At 33.5% G+C, this 18191-nt stretch overlaps 1 protein-coding gene across 5 annotated transcripts in view; it reads right to left on the reverse strand.

Moving 5' to 3' along the window:
* Nucleotides 1-18191, reverse strand: part of PAPOLA (poly(A) polymerase alpha) — a 43355-nt gene that overhangs the window by 9520 nt on the left and 15644 nt on the right. For 3 of the 5 annotated variants that reach the window (XM_038180442.2, XM_038180441.2, XM_038180444.2), the window contains exons 7-18: nt 17475-17586; nt 16248-16337; nt 16014-16152; nt 14758-14830; nt 13214-13334; nt 12254-12338; nt 7557-7610; nt 6711-6830; nt 5012-5121; nt 3388-3509; nt 1562-1704; nt 111-211 (exon numbers count right to left, since the gene is read on the reverse strand). In XM_038180442.2, the coding sequence (XP_038036370.1) occupies nt 111-211; nt 1562-1704; nt 3388-3509; nt 5012-5121; nt 6711-6830; nt 7557-7610; nt 12254-12338; nt 13214-13334; nt 14758-14830; nt 16014-16152; nt 16248-16337; nt 17475-17586 (1270 nt within the window). The remainder of the gene's footprint in view (nt 1-110; nt 212-1561; nt 1705-3387; nt 3510-5011; nt 5122-6710; nt 6831-7556; nt 7611-12253; nt 12339-13213; nt 13335-14757; nt 14831-16013; nt 16153-16247; nt 16338-17474; nt 17587-18191) is intronic. The other 2 variants (XM_038180443.2, XM_072038317.1) reach the window with 1 other exon arrangement.

An 18191-nucleotide genomic window follows, 5' to 3' on the forward strand; every position in this document is an offset into this window, starting at 1 on the left:
ATTTTCTGAGTCTTAAAAACATTAGTTAATCTGTATTTCAAGGAAAACGCATTACAGCATATTACAAAAAAATAATCAACAGAAACAACATACTATGCCATTTGCCTTACCCCCTGAGCTTTCACTGGAATTTGTTTGTGGCACAGTGACTTCAGAAGCCTGTATGTTGGTCACAGATGCTGCCGTTACAGCTGGCGCAGGACTGCTTCTGCTAAAAGAGAAAAAGACAGAACACTGAACGTAAGTAAAGCATTCCTATGGTGACATCCGCTTTTCATGATCTGTGTGGCCAGTAACAGCTGACAAAATTTTATGCACATACAGAGCACAACACAAAACTATGTCACAGTATGAAGACAGAAACTAGTGTTGTCAACTTAAGCAGTAAGTTGTCAACTTAGTATCAAACTTAAGCCACAGAAACTATTTCAGATATTTAATTGGAATCACTTCAGAGACAGCTTTTTAACTGAGTAAGAAGTTGCATTAAAAACAAAAAAGGCTAAATTAAGACAATGTCTAACCAGATGAGGTACAGGGGGAAATATTACAATTATTTTCCCCAAAGAATGGAACAAGAACAATGTAGAAGGACTAGAATAGAAAGCCTGTTTTCAATCTACCCATTCAGTTATGACTATAATATGGACATCCTGAGCAAAGCCCCAGGATTACACATGATAAAGTAATTTTTACTTCTTTTTCATGAAATAGGGTAGCAATGTGTGTTTAAAAAACAATATGGGGCAAGTTTTACTTTGAATATGATACCTTATATCATGCTTGGAAATTATACAGACTTGCTCTAATAGCATAGTCAACGGCCTCAAGTAATGAAAATCATTTACCAAGAAAGTCCAACTAAAAGAGCACTTCCAAAAAGGAGCAAGTCCACTGAAGTATTTTACCCTTCAAAATATCCAATAATATACACTTAATACTGCACAACTGTAGGAAATCAATGTTATTAACTTCTGAGCATCAAGGAGACAAACTTGAGAATTTTCAAAGTCAGATTTGCACAACTGAATGGGATCCTAAGTTTAAAGACTTAAAACATAAGATTTTGGTTTAAAAACATTAGCACACACATTTTGGAAAATACAGGGGTAAATTTTATTCCTAAGCTTGATTTGCATTAATACCATCAGTAATAGAAGTAGCACTACTCATTTCCCAGACAGAAAGCCTGTGCTTCACTACTGTTTGACATTCTGATCAACAACTCAAGTAGGTCTTCCTCATTTTCACACCTCAATTTCATGCTCACTACTTCTCACCACCTTGTTACTAAACTGCCCCCAAGTTTTTATTTCACCTTTTCTACACTCATTTACCCAACCCTGAAACTACTCCCCAACCGAAGTCTAATGCTATGCTCCCCATGCCACAAATTTAGTCCTACTCTAGCATTCAAACTGGAAAAACAGATGCCTGAAGGTTCCAATTTGGAACATTTACACCTTGAAATAACAGCAGTATCTCATGCATGCACTATTTGCTACGCTTTTAATACAATTCAGAAAAAAAAAGTTAAGTCAAGACTGAAAGCTTTCATTACCCCTGAGAACTTCCAGAACTGTTCAATGGACTCGTCTTCATAGCACTAGTAGGTGAAGGCACAGACGTGCTGTTATCACTATCCATAGACAAGTCTAGGCTGCTGTCATTCAGAGCTGTCAATCTGACCCCTTCTGTTGAATGCTGCCATCCACAAGATGAAAGAAAATCACGTTAGTCTAAACACTTAAAAAATCAACTGAGATTCAAATGACACAATATTTCAGTTACGCAAACTTACTATCCATTACTTCGGTGAAGAAAAAAATAAATGAGAGGTGATTTAACAGGGTGAACTTCCACCATGAACTAAGCATCTACATGAGCACTGAATGTAGTTATGCAAGTACATTTTTAGAAGAAACCTGAAAATAGGAGCATTAAAAAATGCAAGACTCAAAGGGACAATTCTCAAATCCTTTTGTATGCAAATAACCCTCCATCACATCGCTATAAGCATTTATATTTTCCATGTTCACAATTCAGGTAAAGATTCTACTTAACCAATGATGTTCAAAAATAGAAGAAACTGTTACTATATTTAGTGACTGTAATTTTGGCTTTATTTCAAGTTTCTTTTTCTTCTGGGCTTACAGATACTGCTTTCACTAACTAAAATTGATAACAACGTACCCCACAAATTAGATTTTTGAAAGGACAAAATGAATACAAAGAAGTTAGAGACTGATTTGAACTTAAGACAGTTGGAAGATCAGTGCTGAACATCAGTGAAAGACAAAAACCCTCTCATGATGCATTACTTTAAGAGATGCTTTACTTAGTATTTTGTCACCTGAAATGTACTAAAACAAAATACAAATCCATTTGTAACCTATTTCCTATTCTTTAAAACGAAGTGTTTTATATTAAACAGCTATAATAATAAAGCATGTTATCCAGATATACCTAAAACAGATTGTTTTGTGAAGAGCAAAACTATTACATAAACAAACCTGTATTGTTCTAGATTAAGCTGCTATAAAGAAGCAGAGACTTCAAAATAAATTGTTAAAGTCCATTTTATCTACCCTCTTCCCCCACTGAAAGGGAAAAGCGTACCCAACGCTTAATTCAAAAATTAATTAAATCTTTCTCTTGTATAGCCACAGATAATGTACAGATTGGGGTAGAAAACCCTTGCTAGGCAATAGGCAATTTTCTGATGTCAGAACTTTCCCATTTTTACTCTTGATTTTAAAAAACATAAAATATCAAAAATTGCCAAACTGCAGGTTGAAGAATACCTTCCTTCAAATTATCCTCAAAGTATTCAACAGCAGTTACACCAACAGACTTATATAAAAAACCAGCATCAAGTTCAACAGTCTACTCTGCTTCTATTTGATGACTTCCAATTTTTCATTTAGGAGACTTCCAGAAACATCTGAGTAATAACAATGTAGAGGAAAAAGCTAGAGAGAGCAGGAATTGTTTGACTGATAATTATATTGGTATTGTTACAGATGCCTCCTGTAGCTGACGTGCATGTGAAAATGGCAAGAGAGCTTTAAAGCCTTATAATTACCTACTTTAAATCTGTTTAGTTTAGGAATGCCAACAAAAGATGGTAATATTTCAGCCAGCAATCTTAAGTGAATAAACAGAGCCAAAGATACTATCCATAGTGTTGACATTCTGGGAAATCTAGTGTAATGTTTAGTGCATCCAGTAACACTGCTAAGAGTCAACAAGATCATATTGCTCATAAAAGTAAAACTAAGCTTTCGAAACATGACTTAAGTTCTTTGGTTAGTAAATCTGAAAAGCTGGGAATCATTTCCCAATGGCTTTTCTTCTTCACTGTTCTCAAATATTAATCAAGTTTACCTTTTTCTTTTTCTGAAGCACGTGATTAGGTAGCAGTTGATGAAGTTGCTTACGTTTCACATGCCTTGCAGCAATCTTCATATCCATCTCAAACATCTTACTGTTTATTGCTTGCCTATAAACTGCAGAATTAGAATAACATCAATATGTATTGAAGCATTTTGCAAAGTCCACTTATCTGCCCAGGAAGAAACAGTTTGTGTTACAGAGTATTTGTCACCCTCAGGAACAGGCATACTGTTTCCTTGTTCTGGAGCAGAAAAGTAAACCATCTATTATGTCAGCACTGACAGCACAAATAACACATGACTTGCTTTAAAAAAAAAAAAACACAAATGTGATTCTCTACACTGTATTTTTAAATAGTTTTAACAGTGACAGATCACGAGACAAATCCTCACTTCATCTCAACTGGACTGCAGATAGAAAATAAGACATCCTCATAGAAACCTACTTTTCTTCTGTATATGGATCTTAAAGATATCTTGGTTATGTTAGATCAGATGCAACACAAACATCTGATTTATGTCTGCTCTTGAAAACATTTTCCATCCTTCCCAACTAAGGGAAGAAATTTAAAATACAAAGTTGTCACAATCCAAATTACTGAATTTATACCCAGTAGAAGTTATGTCAGTGGACAGGATATAAAAATCTCACATTAAACAGCTTGTAAAGAGGACTACAGAATATTCTTCACTTTCCATCAACTGCTGGAAAACTTAAAAGAAAATGATTGGGTTGACATTAGGAAAATGCTTTAAAAGGTTCTTTCCAGGACTATGTCAAGATAACATAAGTTGGGAGTAAAGCACATGCTCAACTACACATTTCCTCATTTCCAGTCTCACCAAGTCTCAGAAATCCAGATGATAGCTTGCATTTATGTAGTACTTGAACCTACTCTTTTAACTCTGTAAACACGTAATATTTGGATCTTAATTGCAGTTTGTTTAAAGAGATAAATCTGTCTAAGGCAGTATTCCTTAGTTATTCTCTGTAGAGTCACACTCTTCAGTTGTTACCAATTCACTCCTTACAAAGGCCTTACAAATTTCTTACATACATTTTAAGTGATTTTTCATGAATCAAAAATTTAACGTAAAAAATTGTCAAAATATTTCTTACACTGAGTGTTAGACTCAAAACTAAAACCTATGGAACCAACTAGCTAGTATGAAATATCATGGAATAAAAGCCATTTTACTCTAGAGTCTACTAGATAACCAGTTTTAACCCACTGTTAAATTCAGTTTCACCAAATATAAAAACACTTAAACTATACATATCGTCAAAATTAGGTTAGGTTCAGTTGATTCCATATGATATCAAATTGTCTGCTTAACAAAGATCACAATATAATTTACCATTTTACTGAGATCTGAAAGATTTGTGTTCGCTTTAATCAATTTTAATTAAAACAAATAGAAAAATTAGTAGTCTGAAGTGTCTAGAAGTATTAAAAATTATCAAATATGTGTTTCATTAAGTTAACACCTTAACTCCTTACCTGAATCTTTTTCTATGTCTAGATACAGTTCTACTACTGAAAGACTAGATTATGAAACAAAAGCAACAGCATTAAACAAGCTTAATAACCAAACATCTAGAATACAAAACTCACCTGTGTCTGTAAAAGACTGAATGTCGTAAGTTAGATCAACGCTTAAGTTTTCAGAATTTTCAGTTTTCTTAAACACCAACCCGATCACCCACATTGTACGGTATTCTTCCCTGCAAAAAATTACACTAAACAGTCATAGTTCTGACAGAATAATTGAATAAACTAGCAGTTATTTGCTTCAATAGCTAGTTTTATATTTTTGCTCCATTAGCACTGGGAAACCAGGCATAAAAAGGCAAGAAACAGAAGTTAACTTGATGACCTTGCCTTTTCATTTGCAATGCAGAAAAGTCACAAAAAAGACATATCTATTTCCCAAACTTAATGAACTAAAATTATCAGTAAATGATTTCATTTAATTGTGCTTCTGCAGATTGATACTCTCATTTACAGGAGTTCCAACTAGCCATTGTAACTGTACAGGAAATAGCAGCTTTTCAGTACCTTATCCTGAAGTCAAAATAGTTATGTATTTCCCAACTAAACAACTTCAATATTGCCACCTAAACTTCTCTTCAAGTTTCTCAGCCGTAACTGACTGCAAAGTGCAGTTTTCAGGTAAGAAGCACTTCGTTTTGACAGCTCACCTTCACATAGTATACATGGAAAATGAACAGCTGAAGACATTTTATGTTTTAGTTACACATATTTTCCCCGTAAGTCTATTTCAGAACTATCCCACTTCCCAATCAATTAATGAACAAATTTAGAAAGGCAGGTGAAAAAATGTAATTACTGATATTGGGAAAATAACCTTTCCTAAAAGGCTTGCACATATCAAGCCCTCCGAAATAAGAGCTACTAAGTCTGATTATGCATACAGCATTTATTTACCCATTAAAATGGTGCTGAAGATTTACTACCTGCTTTTGCTGATTTTCACTTGGAACAAATTTAACTTATGTTTTTATTTATTTATAAGGTAGCAGCATACTGTCATATCAAGCATTTTATCTCTGGGGAAAAAATGTAGATGGTAAAGAAGGCTTTTCAGATATTACCTACTTCCCCACTCTTACACTTCATGTAAAAGAATGTGAATCCCTGTAAGATAATTACAACACTAGATGGAAAATAGTCTTAAAAAGGAGTGTTCTGCTGCTCCTCCCACTCATAACAGTGATCACAGGTTTTGGGGCTAAAGGGGGAAATGAATGGAAAAACAAATACAATTCTAAACAATCTGAAGTGCTCGGTATCCTCTACACTGTTCCCAAATCTGTAAGAATTGTAGCATCAGCAATTACCAAGTTTAAATGCATCTGAACTGCTAAATTTAATAACATCATACCTACTTATTCAAGATTCACTTCTACTATGCCTGATGTTCTACTCGATTTTCAGCACTGCCTTGTAATTAGAACTGTCATACCAACCAATATGAGATGCTCAAACAGCAGCAGTTAAGTAGCAGTAGCTAACAAGGAGTTATTATTATTAGCAATTATGCAATTAATACAGTTATCAGAAAAATAACATTATTTCCTTAAAATTATCTTCTGGGTTAGAAACATTCTTACACAGAAGAACATCTGATTTTACAAAGAGTCCTTCCGAACATCTTACACTCTATGACATTAGATGCTCTCCCTAAACACTAAACCACTGAAGACTAAAAAAAGTTCATTTATTGATTAATGTATTGTCATTTTAGCAAAGCAAGCTCCTCACTGTTACATGAGAAAACAGTTTTGCTTACTTGTCAGGATTCTCCTTGGGTGCTGGGAATGACTGTGGATTCACATGAGCCAGTGTAATGAATTCATTCTTCTCCAGGTTTCCAACTAGAATACGAATTTTTGATTCCACCAATCCCACCCTGCATAAATGTTACTTATTAGCAAGTTCTCATTAATATGAAATAGAAGCATCTAACTTTATATCAAGCAAAAATCCTCAACATTGTTTACTGAAGTATTTGAAACTACAAATGAATTAACACACTTATAGATGACAGATTAATTCAAATCAATAAGCCAAGTAAGCATGTTATAAAAATAATGCAAAGCAGCCTTAAGAAAGCCCTGGAGCTCTATGGCCTGCTTTTACAAATGGAGTTAAATAGCAACACATAACACATCAGTAACAAGCAGGCAGCAAGAAACTCCCATGTATTTCTCCAATATTCTTTTGGCTTTAGATGTTGAATTTAAGAGATGAGGAAGTTTCCAATACCTGACAACGTTAAATCTTCTTTAATAAAAAAGAAGAACAGAAAGGGGGGAGATATATTCGATTTGAGGAAACTTCATTTCTAGAGACTGAAAACAGACCTAGTCACACTGTTAATTAAAATGCATAAGGCTTAAGAAAATAGGATTAGTAAAGTGAACCTTGCAGCATTGTAAAGAAGCAAAATTCAGCCAATTTACTCCCTAGTTCATCTTATTGTTTTTCAGAAACATTAACAACTTCATTTAGTTTTATAACAGTGAAGTTTCACATTTTCATTAAAAGATAGGCTAAATTTCCCTTTGAATCCAAGTATGACAGTTTGTTTGTTGTTTTTTTGTTGTTGCTTTAAAATAGCAAGCATTATACTCACCATTCTAGTCGCTGTTTTTCTGTCGGTGCGCTTGCTAGAAGTACAATATAATGCCTTTGGAGATAAAGACAATACGCTATTCTATTTATGCTTCTAAAACTAGACATTCAAGTTTTATTATTAAATTTCTCAATAAATTCTATATTGTAAACTATGGATTGTTAGCTTAAGTACATACCCTATAATAAAAAGTAGAGAAAGGGGCTATGCTCCCAAGCACATGAATAACATTTCTCAAAACATTTCAGCTTTTAGGGACACTTGAAACTACACTTTAATATCAGTAACCTTAATAAAGGCTAGCAACGTAGAAAGAACCAGTTGAAAAACAGTACAGAAGCTTCAATACCTAATGAGAACAAGGATTTAATCTACTACTGTTGAGTCTTTTCAAGTAAAAACAATTGTTCACAATTATTGGTACATACATTTGTTGTGTTACAATATTCTGAATAGTTAGATGAGTGGTTAGCATATATTCATTTGTCAAAGTCAGAAGTAAAATTATGACTGTGGTTTACAAGTTTAATATCCTCATTTCAGAGCTGTCTAAAGATACTTATCTGCCACTTCACAAACTTTCCTCTAATGATAATTTCTAAGCTCCCAATTACATTTCAGGATAACCGTGGATACCCTCCATAAGTTTCATAAAAACAGTATATAAAACAAGAATGCTATTTTTAAATCAGTGAAACCCAGGGATGGTAGAAGGTGAGATGACTACTGTGAACTTCAATACAAATCTTTCAAATCAAGCTCACAATTGTGGGGCTGGTAGAAAACTTTCATGTCTACAATCAGTTTTTTCCAAAGTTTAGGATGTTAAAGTTGACTTCCCAGCTAAATCAACAACTTGCCTTTACTCACTGTACTGATATGGTCTATTTAGGTTATTTTCTGAGCAGGATTTAAAGATCAGAAGTAACATAAATGATTACACCCTAGTACTTTTACCTCATATAAAGCAAAGTCAGTGCTGGTGAAAAAATATGGTGCAGTCCTCTGATGCTATAGGCCTTCAAACCGTAACAGTAAATTGAAATCAAAAGACCAAACTGGTACCTACATATTTCCATATTTATACATATATGCGGAATATGGTGGAAAGACCTTTATAAAAGCTAGTCATTTAAATTCAGTCAGCAAATGTCAGTCAACTACGAGGATTCAAAAGGAAAGATCTGAAGAGACTTATCCTCTTTTAAATAGCATGGTTCATCTGTTTATTTTTGCATTTTGGCAGTATTTACCTCTTAAAATAAAAATGTTAAGTTCTTCAATTTATTTTACTGCAAACATCCTCCTTTCAATTACTCGTTAAGATAGCACACCTCAATTATTCATATTCCTAAAAACTTTGAATTATTGCTTTAAAAAGGTAAGAAAAACGCAACAGATTTTTCCCAGAATGTTAAATCTGAGAAAACAAATTCTGCCAACTTAACTGGAATTCAGCAATGTTGCAGAAACACTTTAAAAAGAAATGAGAATAGTGGCCTTTTCTCAATTTTTGTGCAAGTTACTCATGTCTATCAGTTTCTTTTTAGGGAGCACTATAGATAGGCAACTATCATCCATGTAAGATTCCTGCATCATACCTACCACATAGAAATACATACACTTGCAGAATGCTTTTAGTGGAAAAGACAACTGCAGGTTTTTGTTGTTTTTCACCATGTACAAACTGAAATGGACAAATCTGCAAGTATTAGAAAGACCTAATTTTTCCATATAATTACCAAAAACTGCTCTTAAAAACAAACTACTAAAAAACTTCAGAAAACATTGCATGGATTTGGTGTTCAAGTCTCAACTAGGTGGTAAGCTCCTTAAAAAAAAATAAACTAAGCCTTAATTATGTGAGTAATTATTTTATATTTTTTCTCAGGTAACACTGGCTGTAATATTTAATTGAAAAATAATATTTAAGTCCCACCTCCAGCACAGCAAACACGGATTTGTTTAACTGTGCTGAGGGGGAATTAATCACTGGAAATCTGTTACTTCCACTTCCAGTAAGGCAACTTCAAAGAAGCTTGTACTTTTAATACATACTTCAAGGTCCATAAAGGTGCATAAAGGCTTGCATTAAACAAGGGCTCAAGGTCTCATTGGTAAATTTTACAAAGGCAAGATTAGTTATCAGTTCTTCATTTCCAATTTTATCACAAAAAGTATGTCTAACAGAAGTATCCATTACTTCATGATAAAGAAAAAACTATTTTGAAGCTGAGTTTCCATTTGAATGGTGTTTAAATTACATCAATATACGTAGTGTTATTTTGAAGTATTTATTTTTAAAAGAAACTGCTGCTTCTTCCCTCCCACCATCTCCCTGTTAGCATTGTTTTATGAAAAAACAAATGTAGATATTATGTAATTCTTATAAAACACATGGACCTACAAAAATGCATACTCTGTTCTGAAAAGCCTGAGGGCACATGATCTTGTTTATTCAAGTTTATCTGCATTAAGGTTCCCAGAATTTACACCTTCACTAAAGCACTGGATAATTTAAGTCCTATCAAGGCAAGTATTCTAAGTACCTTTTTAAAGGTATGTTTATATTCATCTATTTAGAAGGACAAGTCTTTTTAACAGAGAAACAATAGGCTAAAGCTCATTAAACGAATGTTATTTCTCTCATCATCACACTGTCCTCTTGGTTTTAATTTCTAATCATTTCATTTTCCTGTAACTTTTCTTTAGCAGTATTTTGTCTGAAATCATTCCTGTCATTTCCCTGTAAAAATGCAAGTATATGTTGCCATTGTTTTACCACCATCTGCAGATTTTAAACCCGATAAAGGGGAGATAGAACATTCCAACTTCCTAACTCCAAGTAATTGTTGACATTAAAAAAAGTGAAAAAGGTTTTCCTAATCTACAATAGATTCTTTCAATGCAGATATGCAGTAGCCTCCAGATTTCCTTAGCCACACACATCCTTCAAGTTTGCTTATTTTAAACAGGGCCAATAAAACAAAATTATTTACAGTCAACATAGATGTTTAGCAACTAACTGACACTGAGACTACTAAATCTAAGCTTTAAGGAAATAAACACTTTAAGAAGTTATGTCAATGCAAGGTTGAGGTCTTCTCTTATCCAGCAGAACACTACACACTGCTTTGAATTTCAGCAGGAACAAGTCAATGATATATACAATTTAAATAGGAAGAGAGGTGAAGGGGGATAGAAAAAAACACAAAACATCTAGCTTTCTGATGGAGGTTTGACCAATAAAGCCATATTTAATGTACATTGTCAACTGCATATAACTATTTTTTTTTAATTAGTCTACTCTTTAAATTAACTTACTAGATGTAACAGGAAATCTTGAGTAATTTAAATTAAAGCAGGCTCCTTAATACCATTCACAGTTTTAAAAAAGAAAAATGGGGAAAAAAGCAAAGATACTTTGAGCAAAACATACAAAACCTGGATAATCAATGTGGGCAAAAAAACCTTTTATTGCTCTGATAAAATGGCTGCAACACAAACTATTTGTACACAAACTATTAAAATGAAGATTATGTCAAATAACACTGTTTCCTATCTTTTCCTAGTTTTGAAATTAAAAAAATGTAGTAGGGAACTTACTAGCAGTGTCTTTAGCACAAACTGACTTGTCTGCAGCCCATTTCTAACTTCTAAAAATAACTTTACAGTGCGCTTTTAAGCATTTTCAAACTTAACCTTCAAGGTACAACATAAAATCCATCCAAATGTTTTAAAGCTTTTATCATGCAAAAAGTATAGAAACAAAACACAGACACATCATGAAGGTCATCAGTCTCTTTTAATGGGGGAACTGTATATTTCAATCTTTTTTTAGATTAGTACATAACCAACCACCCAACACAGAAACAACTGTAAAATATATTTGATCTTGAGTCAAGAAAAATGGGTCTCCAATTTCAACTGAGGGCAAAGAAGATGTAGTCCATATTTTAATAATTCAAATTTATTATAAAAAATACAGCTTTCAGCAAGTCAATATACATTTAACAAGCTTCTGCCCCACAAGCATATTACTAGAAACCCTAAAAATGTGGTGTGAACTTCAGTATTCCCCTTATTGTAGAAACATTACAAAATTAGAGAAGCTAGATGTGAAAGTGTATTAATATGAGCCAAAAGCCTTAAGCTTTAACGAAAAAAGTCTAGTAATAACTAGTACATCTGTCAGTTAGTCAACACAATTACAAAAATCTTTATTATTAGAGTGAACTGTTGTCTGTATTGACAGAAGAAAACACACAGTTTCAAGTATGTATTCACCTTACACATTGACCTCCAGAATTAGTTCTTTTAAGATCTTGTTTCCTGGGAGCCAAGACCCTTTTTTAGAATACTTACTGAAAGCATTAAAGTAACTCTTCTGCTGGTCAAACCAGCTAATATATCTTCATTTTTACCGGTAGCATACCAATCCTATAGTTAACTAGTGAAATTCTACATATCTCATCATGGACTAATAGGATTCTGAATTACACACTGAAGACAGAAAAGTTATTTGATTAAATTAGTCATTTTGTAATAAATGAATAGTGCATTCACTCCTCTATATAGTCTAACAAAACACTTTTTGGAAGTCATTTGTATGTATATTTAAGATCCTGTGCTACAGAGCATCATTACATATTGCAACTGATAAAACTTAATATTCTGCCATGCCATAAAATACATACTTGTACTTTTGAAAGAAGTTTGGAGCTTCAAAAAGTTTGGACCACTCTGCCTTACTCAGCAAAATTTCATCTGTGATAGCAAGACCTAAATTATAAAAACACATTTAAGTTTCTTTAAAAAAAAAAAAAAAGCAGTTTTATACCCATATAAAAACAGTTTATTAACTTAACAAATACTATTATAGATCATTTTCCCCCTTCAATTCAAACTAATTTATCAATAACTTTTTTTTTTTTTTTTAACTCCGTAAAATACATTCAGAAATGTAATATTAACTGATCAGACTGAAGAATACAGACATTTTTCCTTTGTAGGGTACACAGCTCAATTTAATCTTACGTGTCTCAATCCAAAAAAAGTTGTAATTTTTTCCTTGCAGTACTTCAATAAACTCTCGCAGAAATGTTGTACAATGGGGCAAAGAAACAATGAGAAGACAAACCACTGCACAGTCTGCAAGAGCTACTGGGAGTCACCCTCTGCATCAAGTCTACTCCTTGCTTTGACTACATCGTCTTTTATCTACCATAATTACCAAAGTAGATTACTAAAATAAACTAGGGGATTCTGAGCAAGTATATTGTCTTATATTAAGATTAGTAAATGTCATTAAGTGGGATTATTACATTTATCTTCTATGTGGCAGGACACAACCTAAAGCCACTAAAATAAATCTAAAAAACAAAAGACAATGGACCGTAATTATGAGTTTCAGAGCACAAGGCACTAATTAATTACCCTCAATTTCTAAAAGTGAAAGATCTGTAGAACTCCCTCCACAGAATTTAGAACTTTAAGCCACATAGGCATAACAGACTAAATTCTACCTCTCTCAAAAAAATTCTCATGTTAAGAGGTTATTTAACATCCTTCCTCCCCCACCCCCAAGCATACCCACAATGGAACTATTCTATATCTTTTTGAATACATTTATATAGAGAGCATAAGATAATACTTACCTTGTTTAAATTCCTCAACCATGACCATCCGTGTGGAAACGGACACATTGTAGGTAGAGTTCTGCTGTGGGTATGCTGGTGTAATTATAGGCATAAGATGGTACCTATCACTGGGGTTTACCTACATATAACAACAGCCAATCAGTTTTCTTCAAGCATACACATGAGTTAACAAATTTGGATTTCTCCCTTTGCTAAAATTGAGTCTTAAGTTCTAAGACACCTTAGTTTGTAGACCAAGCAAATTTACGAATAGTTCAGAGAAAGTTTAGATTACAAGGACAATGCTTTCACACAGGTGTTGTGGGAGGACCATAACCTGTAAGCACATCAAGTCAAGAAATACCAACTGAACAGAACCACTTCTCTCTCTTTAATAGAAACCACCTCGTGATCATGTCAAAACAAGAAAACCTCATCACCACACGAATACCTTCAGAGGAATGACTCTTTTCAGACTTTGTGAAATGTATTCTATACTTTATTTCTTTAAGACTATGGAAAATAAAGAGCCAGCCTAAGAAGAGAGGCTCTAGGCATCCTGAGAGAAGCAAGACTTGCATTAATGTATTTTATTAAACAGTACATGGGAAACAAAAAAAAGGGGACAACACACACAAAATACATTTAAAATAGTGTTAGGGTAGTAATCTTGTAGATGGCAAATTAAAGATAAAGCCCCACTGATGACTTGTCCCACTTTAACTACAGACAGTTCTGTAACATCACACACTGACCTCAAACCCAGCAGTGACAGTTCGAATTAAGAACAGTTTTTCATCTTTGTCTCACATTATTTAAATGTGGACTTTTGTCAACCAGAATAGCAGATGGAAAGGACTAAAGGTCATATGCAACTCAACCTCTGGTGCTTACACCATTTCCCCCAAAAAGGTAAGTTGAACACCAATTATTGCATAATTGGTAAAACAGCACTAAATACCTCCACACTATTGCCCAACTGAAATGTCAAAATATTAACTGTATGTCTGTAGCAAGATATTCCTTTGACTACCTGAAGATATTAATATACAGTGTCCTTAATATAAGTGCTATAATGATAGAGATGAATATTATAAATAGCATTAAAAACAACTGAAGACTTCAAGTTACCATCTTCTTGGGTCCAAAACGAAAAAGGCATTATAATTATTACGTAGAAGTGAACCTATCCAAATGTGACTGTTGTACTTAAGTTAATTCAGTATACTTGCAAAAGTAATAGGTTTTAACTATGACAGCAAACAGCTTTAAGGTAAGCGACTTTTCGAAAACGCATTGCTGTTAAGGCATGTATCTAGTTATGCTGAATACTTAGGATCACCTACTGAAGAAGTTGAATTAAAAAGTACACTGTTTAGCAACTGTGCTTCAAATGGTCAGTTTACAAAATTAAGCTTCGTTCCACACTCAGAAGAATTAGAGGCTACTATAATGACATAAAACCAAAATATAAATAAACTAAAATGAAGCTCACCTAGTACTCTTTAAGCAACTGAATTTACTGTACATGTGACTTATAGGGGAAAAAATAATACACTAACCCTTGGGTCCCATACAGGCAAATTAAGATTGCATTCTTCTGGCTGTTTCAATAGCACTGGATTTGGCCATTCCCTGTTCAAAAAGATTGTAGCACTGAATAAGACTACTGGATACAACCACGTATGTTCAAACAACAATATTTTTTGAATGTGACCCTTCTTAACTCTGTTCTCATGGTAAAGCATCATTTCCTCAAGACTAAGCTGGTCTAACTATAGTTCTTTAAATAACCTGTAGTGCTGAAGGACAAAACAGCTGTAAGTAGCTTCTCTAGGACATGAGAGAAATGAACTTTCTTTCGTTCTGAGCTTTGCAACCAGTGGCTTAGGTAACTAACATCGACTCCTATAAATTCCTATAGGAATACCTAAAGAAATTCCTCAATAAAGATTGACATTGGGTCAATTTTCATGCAAGCCATTTTACGGACAAACTACAAAAACAGCTAGCATGATCATAGTGTTTTAGGAACATTACAAAGAGTTCAGAATAAAATAAGAAAGCAATTTCCAAGCCAGATTGTAAAATAAATAAACCATGCTGAATGAAACACTACAACCAACAAAAAAGGTAATACTTTTGTTCTCTACTGCCATGAATTAAACCACCTTTCTTATGAAGAGCAGAAGTTAATCCACCTGTTGGTATTTGTACATTGATGCTTCCAATGCAACCAGTTTCTCTTTATCAGCTTAGCATGGCAAGATACTACTCAATGCTAGGACTCTCAAAAAGGCTATAGAACCTATGAATAGTGAAACGGTGGAAATTATCTTCACAGTAAAAAGCAAAAAAACACTGTACTTGAAATAAAGCCACAATTTGGTACAGTGATTCTAAAAATCTATGTCTCGTGAAGTCTCATAAGGAATACATGCCTAAACCTGCTGCTGATACACCTCCCTTCCCCAGCATTCCAATATCTGAATGTTAAAAGACTTCGTATTTTTGGGTGCCTGTTCTTATTTAGAACTATATAAGAATATCATCTGGAGAGCAACACTGTGTCACAATAAATAATTTAAAAGAGCAATTTAAAACTAAGATTTTTTGTTTTGGATACTTTAAGAACAAGACATGTTGGATGACTTTTATTGAAAAACCCAAGCTAGCAACTTTCTGGCAGCAAGAACAATGCTTGTAACTATCAACTTAATCTGGTAACAGCTGAAAAAGGTACCATAAAAACAGGACTAAAATTTAGTGTCTACAAAACAATTTTATTTTAGCGGAATCTAAATTTAAAAAAACATACCATTTAGAAAATACCAAGAAAAATTTATGTACAAGAGTTGATGCTATTGCATTTGGATAAAGCTGGCAAGTTCTTGCTACTAGCATAGCCCAGGAAACACCGCCAAGGAAACCTAGTATATTGGAATAGATGTTGTGGCCTGTGAATCAAGAAGGAAAGAGACAAAAGGAGAGAGTTATCAACAACCATAAGAGTAAATGAAAACTTCGCGAATTTTGGAATAAAACTGCTTACGTTTTGCCCACAGTTTGATAGCTCTCAGTGTTAACCTGAAGTTGTCAATGTTTGGTACTAGATGCAGAATTTCATCGGTTACCCGGCAACCTGCCAAAAGAAAGAATCTGTTACATTGGCTGTCTCAAGGGTGGTTTTTTTTTTTGCTGGTTTATCCTCTCCCACCTTCAAAGCTATCAAACTTTAAATCACCATACTAGAAGCTTTCTTATTTGGTATTTTGATCACTGTTGTTTTGAATCTGAAAACATATTGTCATTTCATCATCCTTTTCCCCCCCTCATTTTACTTCAGCACAGAAATCTTGGAAGTTTTAAGTCAAAGCTTTGCTTGAGTGTATGAAAACAGGCCAAAGGGAACAGTTTTTAGACCTAAATTGTATTGACTTCAACAGAACATTTTCAAGCTTAAGAATAACATCGTAGGTGACTATATTACTTGTTTTAGTTATTTTTTAAAACCAAGAATAAATAGTTGTTAACAGCTAATAAATAGTCACAGAGAGCTGACTGCAAGAAAATACTCTTATATAGGAATAGGAGTTCCCTGCAAAGTGAAAAGGCAAACGTGAATTATAGAGACTGCACAAAGATGAATTTCACAAAACAACAGGAGTTGCTGTTATCTTACCACCCAGTTGCCAAGTATGTACAGTTTTCATTTACTTGAGATTATCAAGTTTTCAACTTTGTACTGAAACCACTGATATATAACATGGGTTCCTCTCTCCTCCCCAGCAAGCTGCACATAGGCTGGAGCCCCTATCCTTGTCCACAAAAATAGCAATTTTTAAGCTTTGTATCATAGAAAAAAGTTACTCAAGTTTGTAAACTACTAGCGATCTGACCTCAAGTTGACAGTATTTTTAATCCCCAGTTAATTCTGTATCATCAAAGCAATTCTGTACACACCTATGCATACTAAAATACATACAAATTTTATAACATTTATAACAAAATTTGTATCAATTTTCTTTCTTTATAGAAATATGTAGTGCTGCACACTAAAATCTCGCAGTCCCGTTAGCTTCTAGGGAACACCATTTATTACCCAATTAAAAAGTAACGCTTTATAAAAATCTGTCCATAAAAACAACTCTCTTGTCCAAAACGACATAAACTACAACACAGAGTCACGGTATTTTCAGTCAAGTACACATCTCAACTGCTACATCAAATAATCTAGGATACTTAAAAGTTTTGACAAAATTTATACACAAATACATACCATTAAGACTTCGTATGCATCTAATGTCTAAATTTTTAAGTAGGCTATCATCTCGGAGGTCTAAGTCCTCAGGAATAGTTTGCAGTGCTAATCTTGCGAACAAAATATCAATCTTAAAAAAAAAAGAAATAGAACATGAGATAAATCCATTTTTTTCTGTAAAGTTAGTTTCGTAGTTCATTTTCATCAAGTTTACTAATAGTAAGAACAATACGCTTTCCAGTACAACTAATCTCTTTAAACAATACACAAGAATACCACTCACAGATGTTAAAGAATCACTTTTAACACTTCATTTATCTTACGGCTCCTATTCCAAGATGATAAAATACTTATCAAGATCAATACAGAACCAGCACATAAGAACTATGCCCCTTGATAATGTAAATAAAAATCTTTTAGGAAAAAGCATCACTTCTAGCTCAGGAATGCAAAAAAAAAAAAAAAAAATCAAAAACTTCAATGCATATATTACTACTAGCATCAGCAGAAAAATCTGTAATTTATCTGACAGGATCAGCACATGACTAAAACCTTTTTTTCCTGAGATCTTAGGATTTCTTTACAAAATGGAATAACTCTTGGTATCTTTTGCCTGGATTACGAAAGAAAAACAATCTTCCAACATAAACATCAGAAACTGTGGCCTAACAACACTTGCATACAAAAAGAATCCTTATCATAAATTTGTATAAGACAAAAGAATTATTTAATGCA

The sequence above is a fragment of the Anas platyrhynchos genome, chromosome 5, assembly GCF_047663525.1.
Source record: "Anas platyrhynchos isolate ZD024472 breed Pekin duck chromosome 5, IASCAAS_PekinDuck_T2T, whole genome shotgun sequence".
NCBI lineage: Eukaryota > Metazoa > Chordata > Aves > Anseriformes > Anatidae > Anas > Anas platyrhynchos.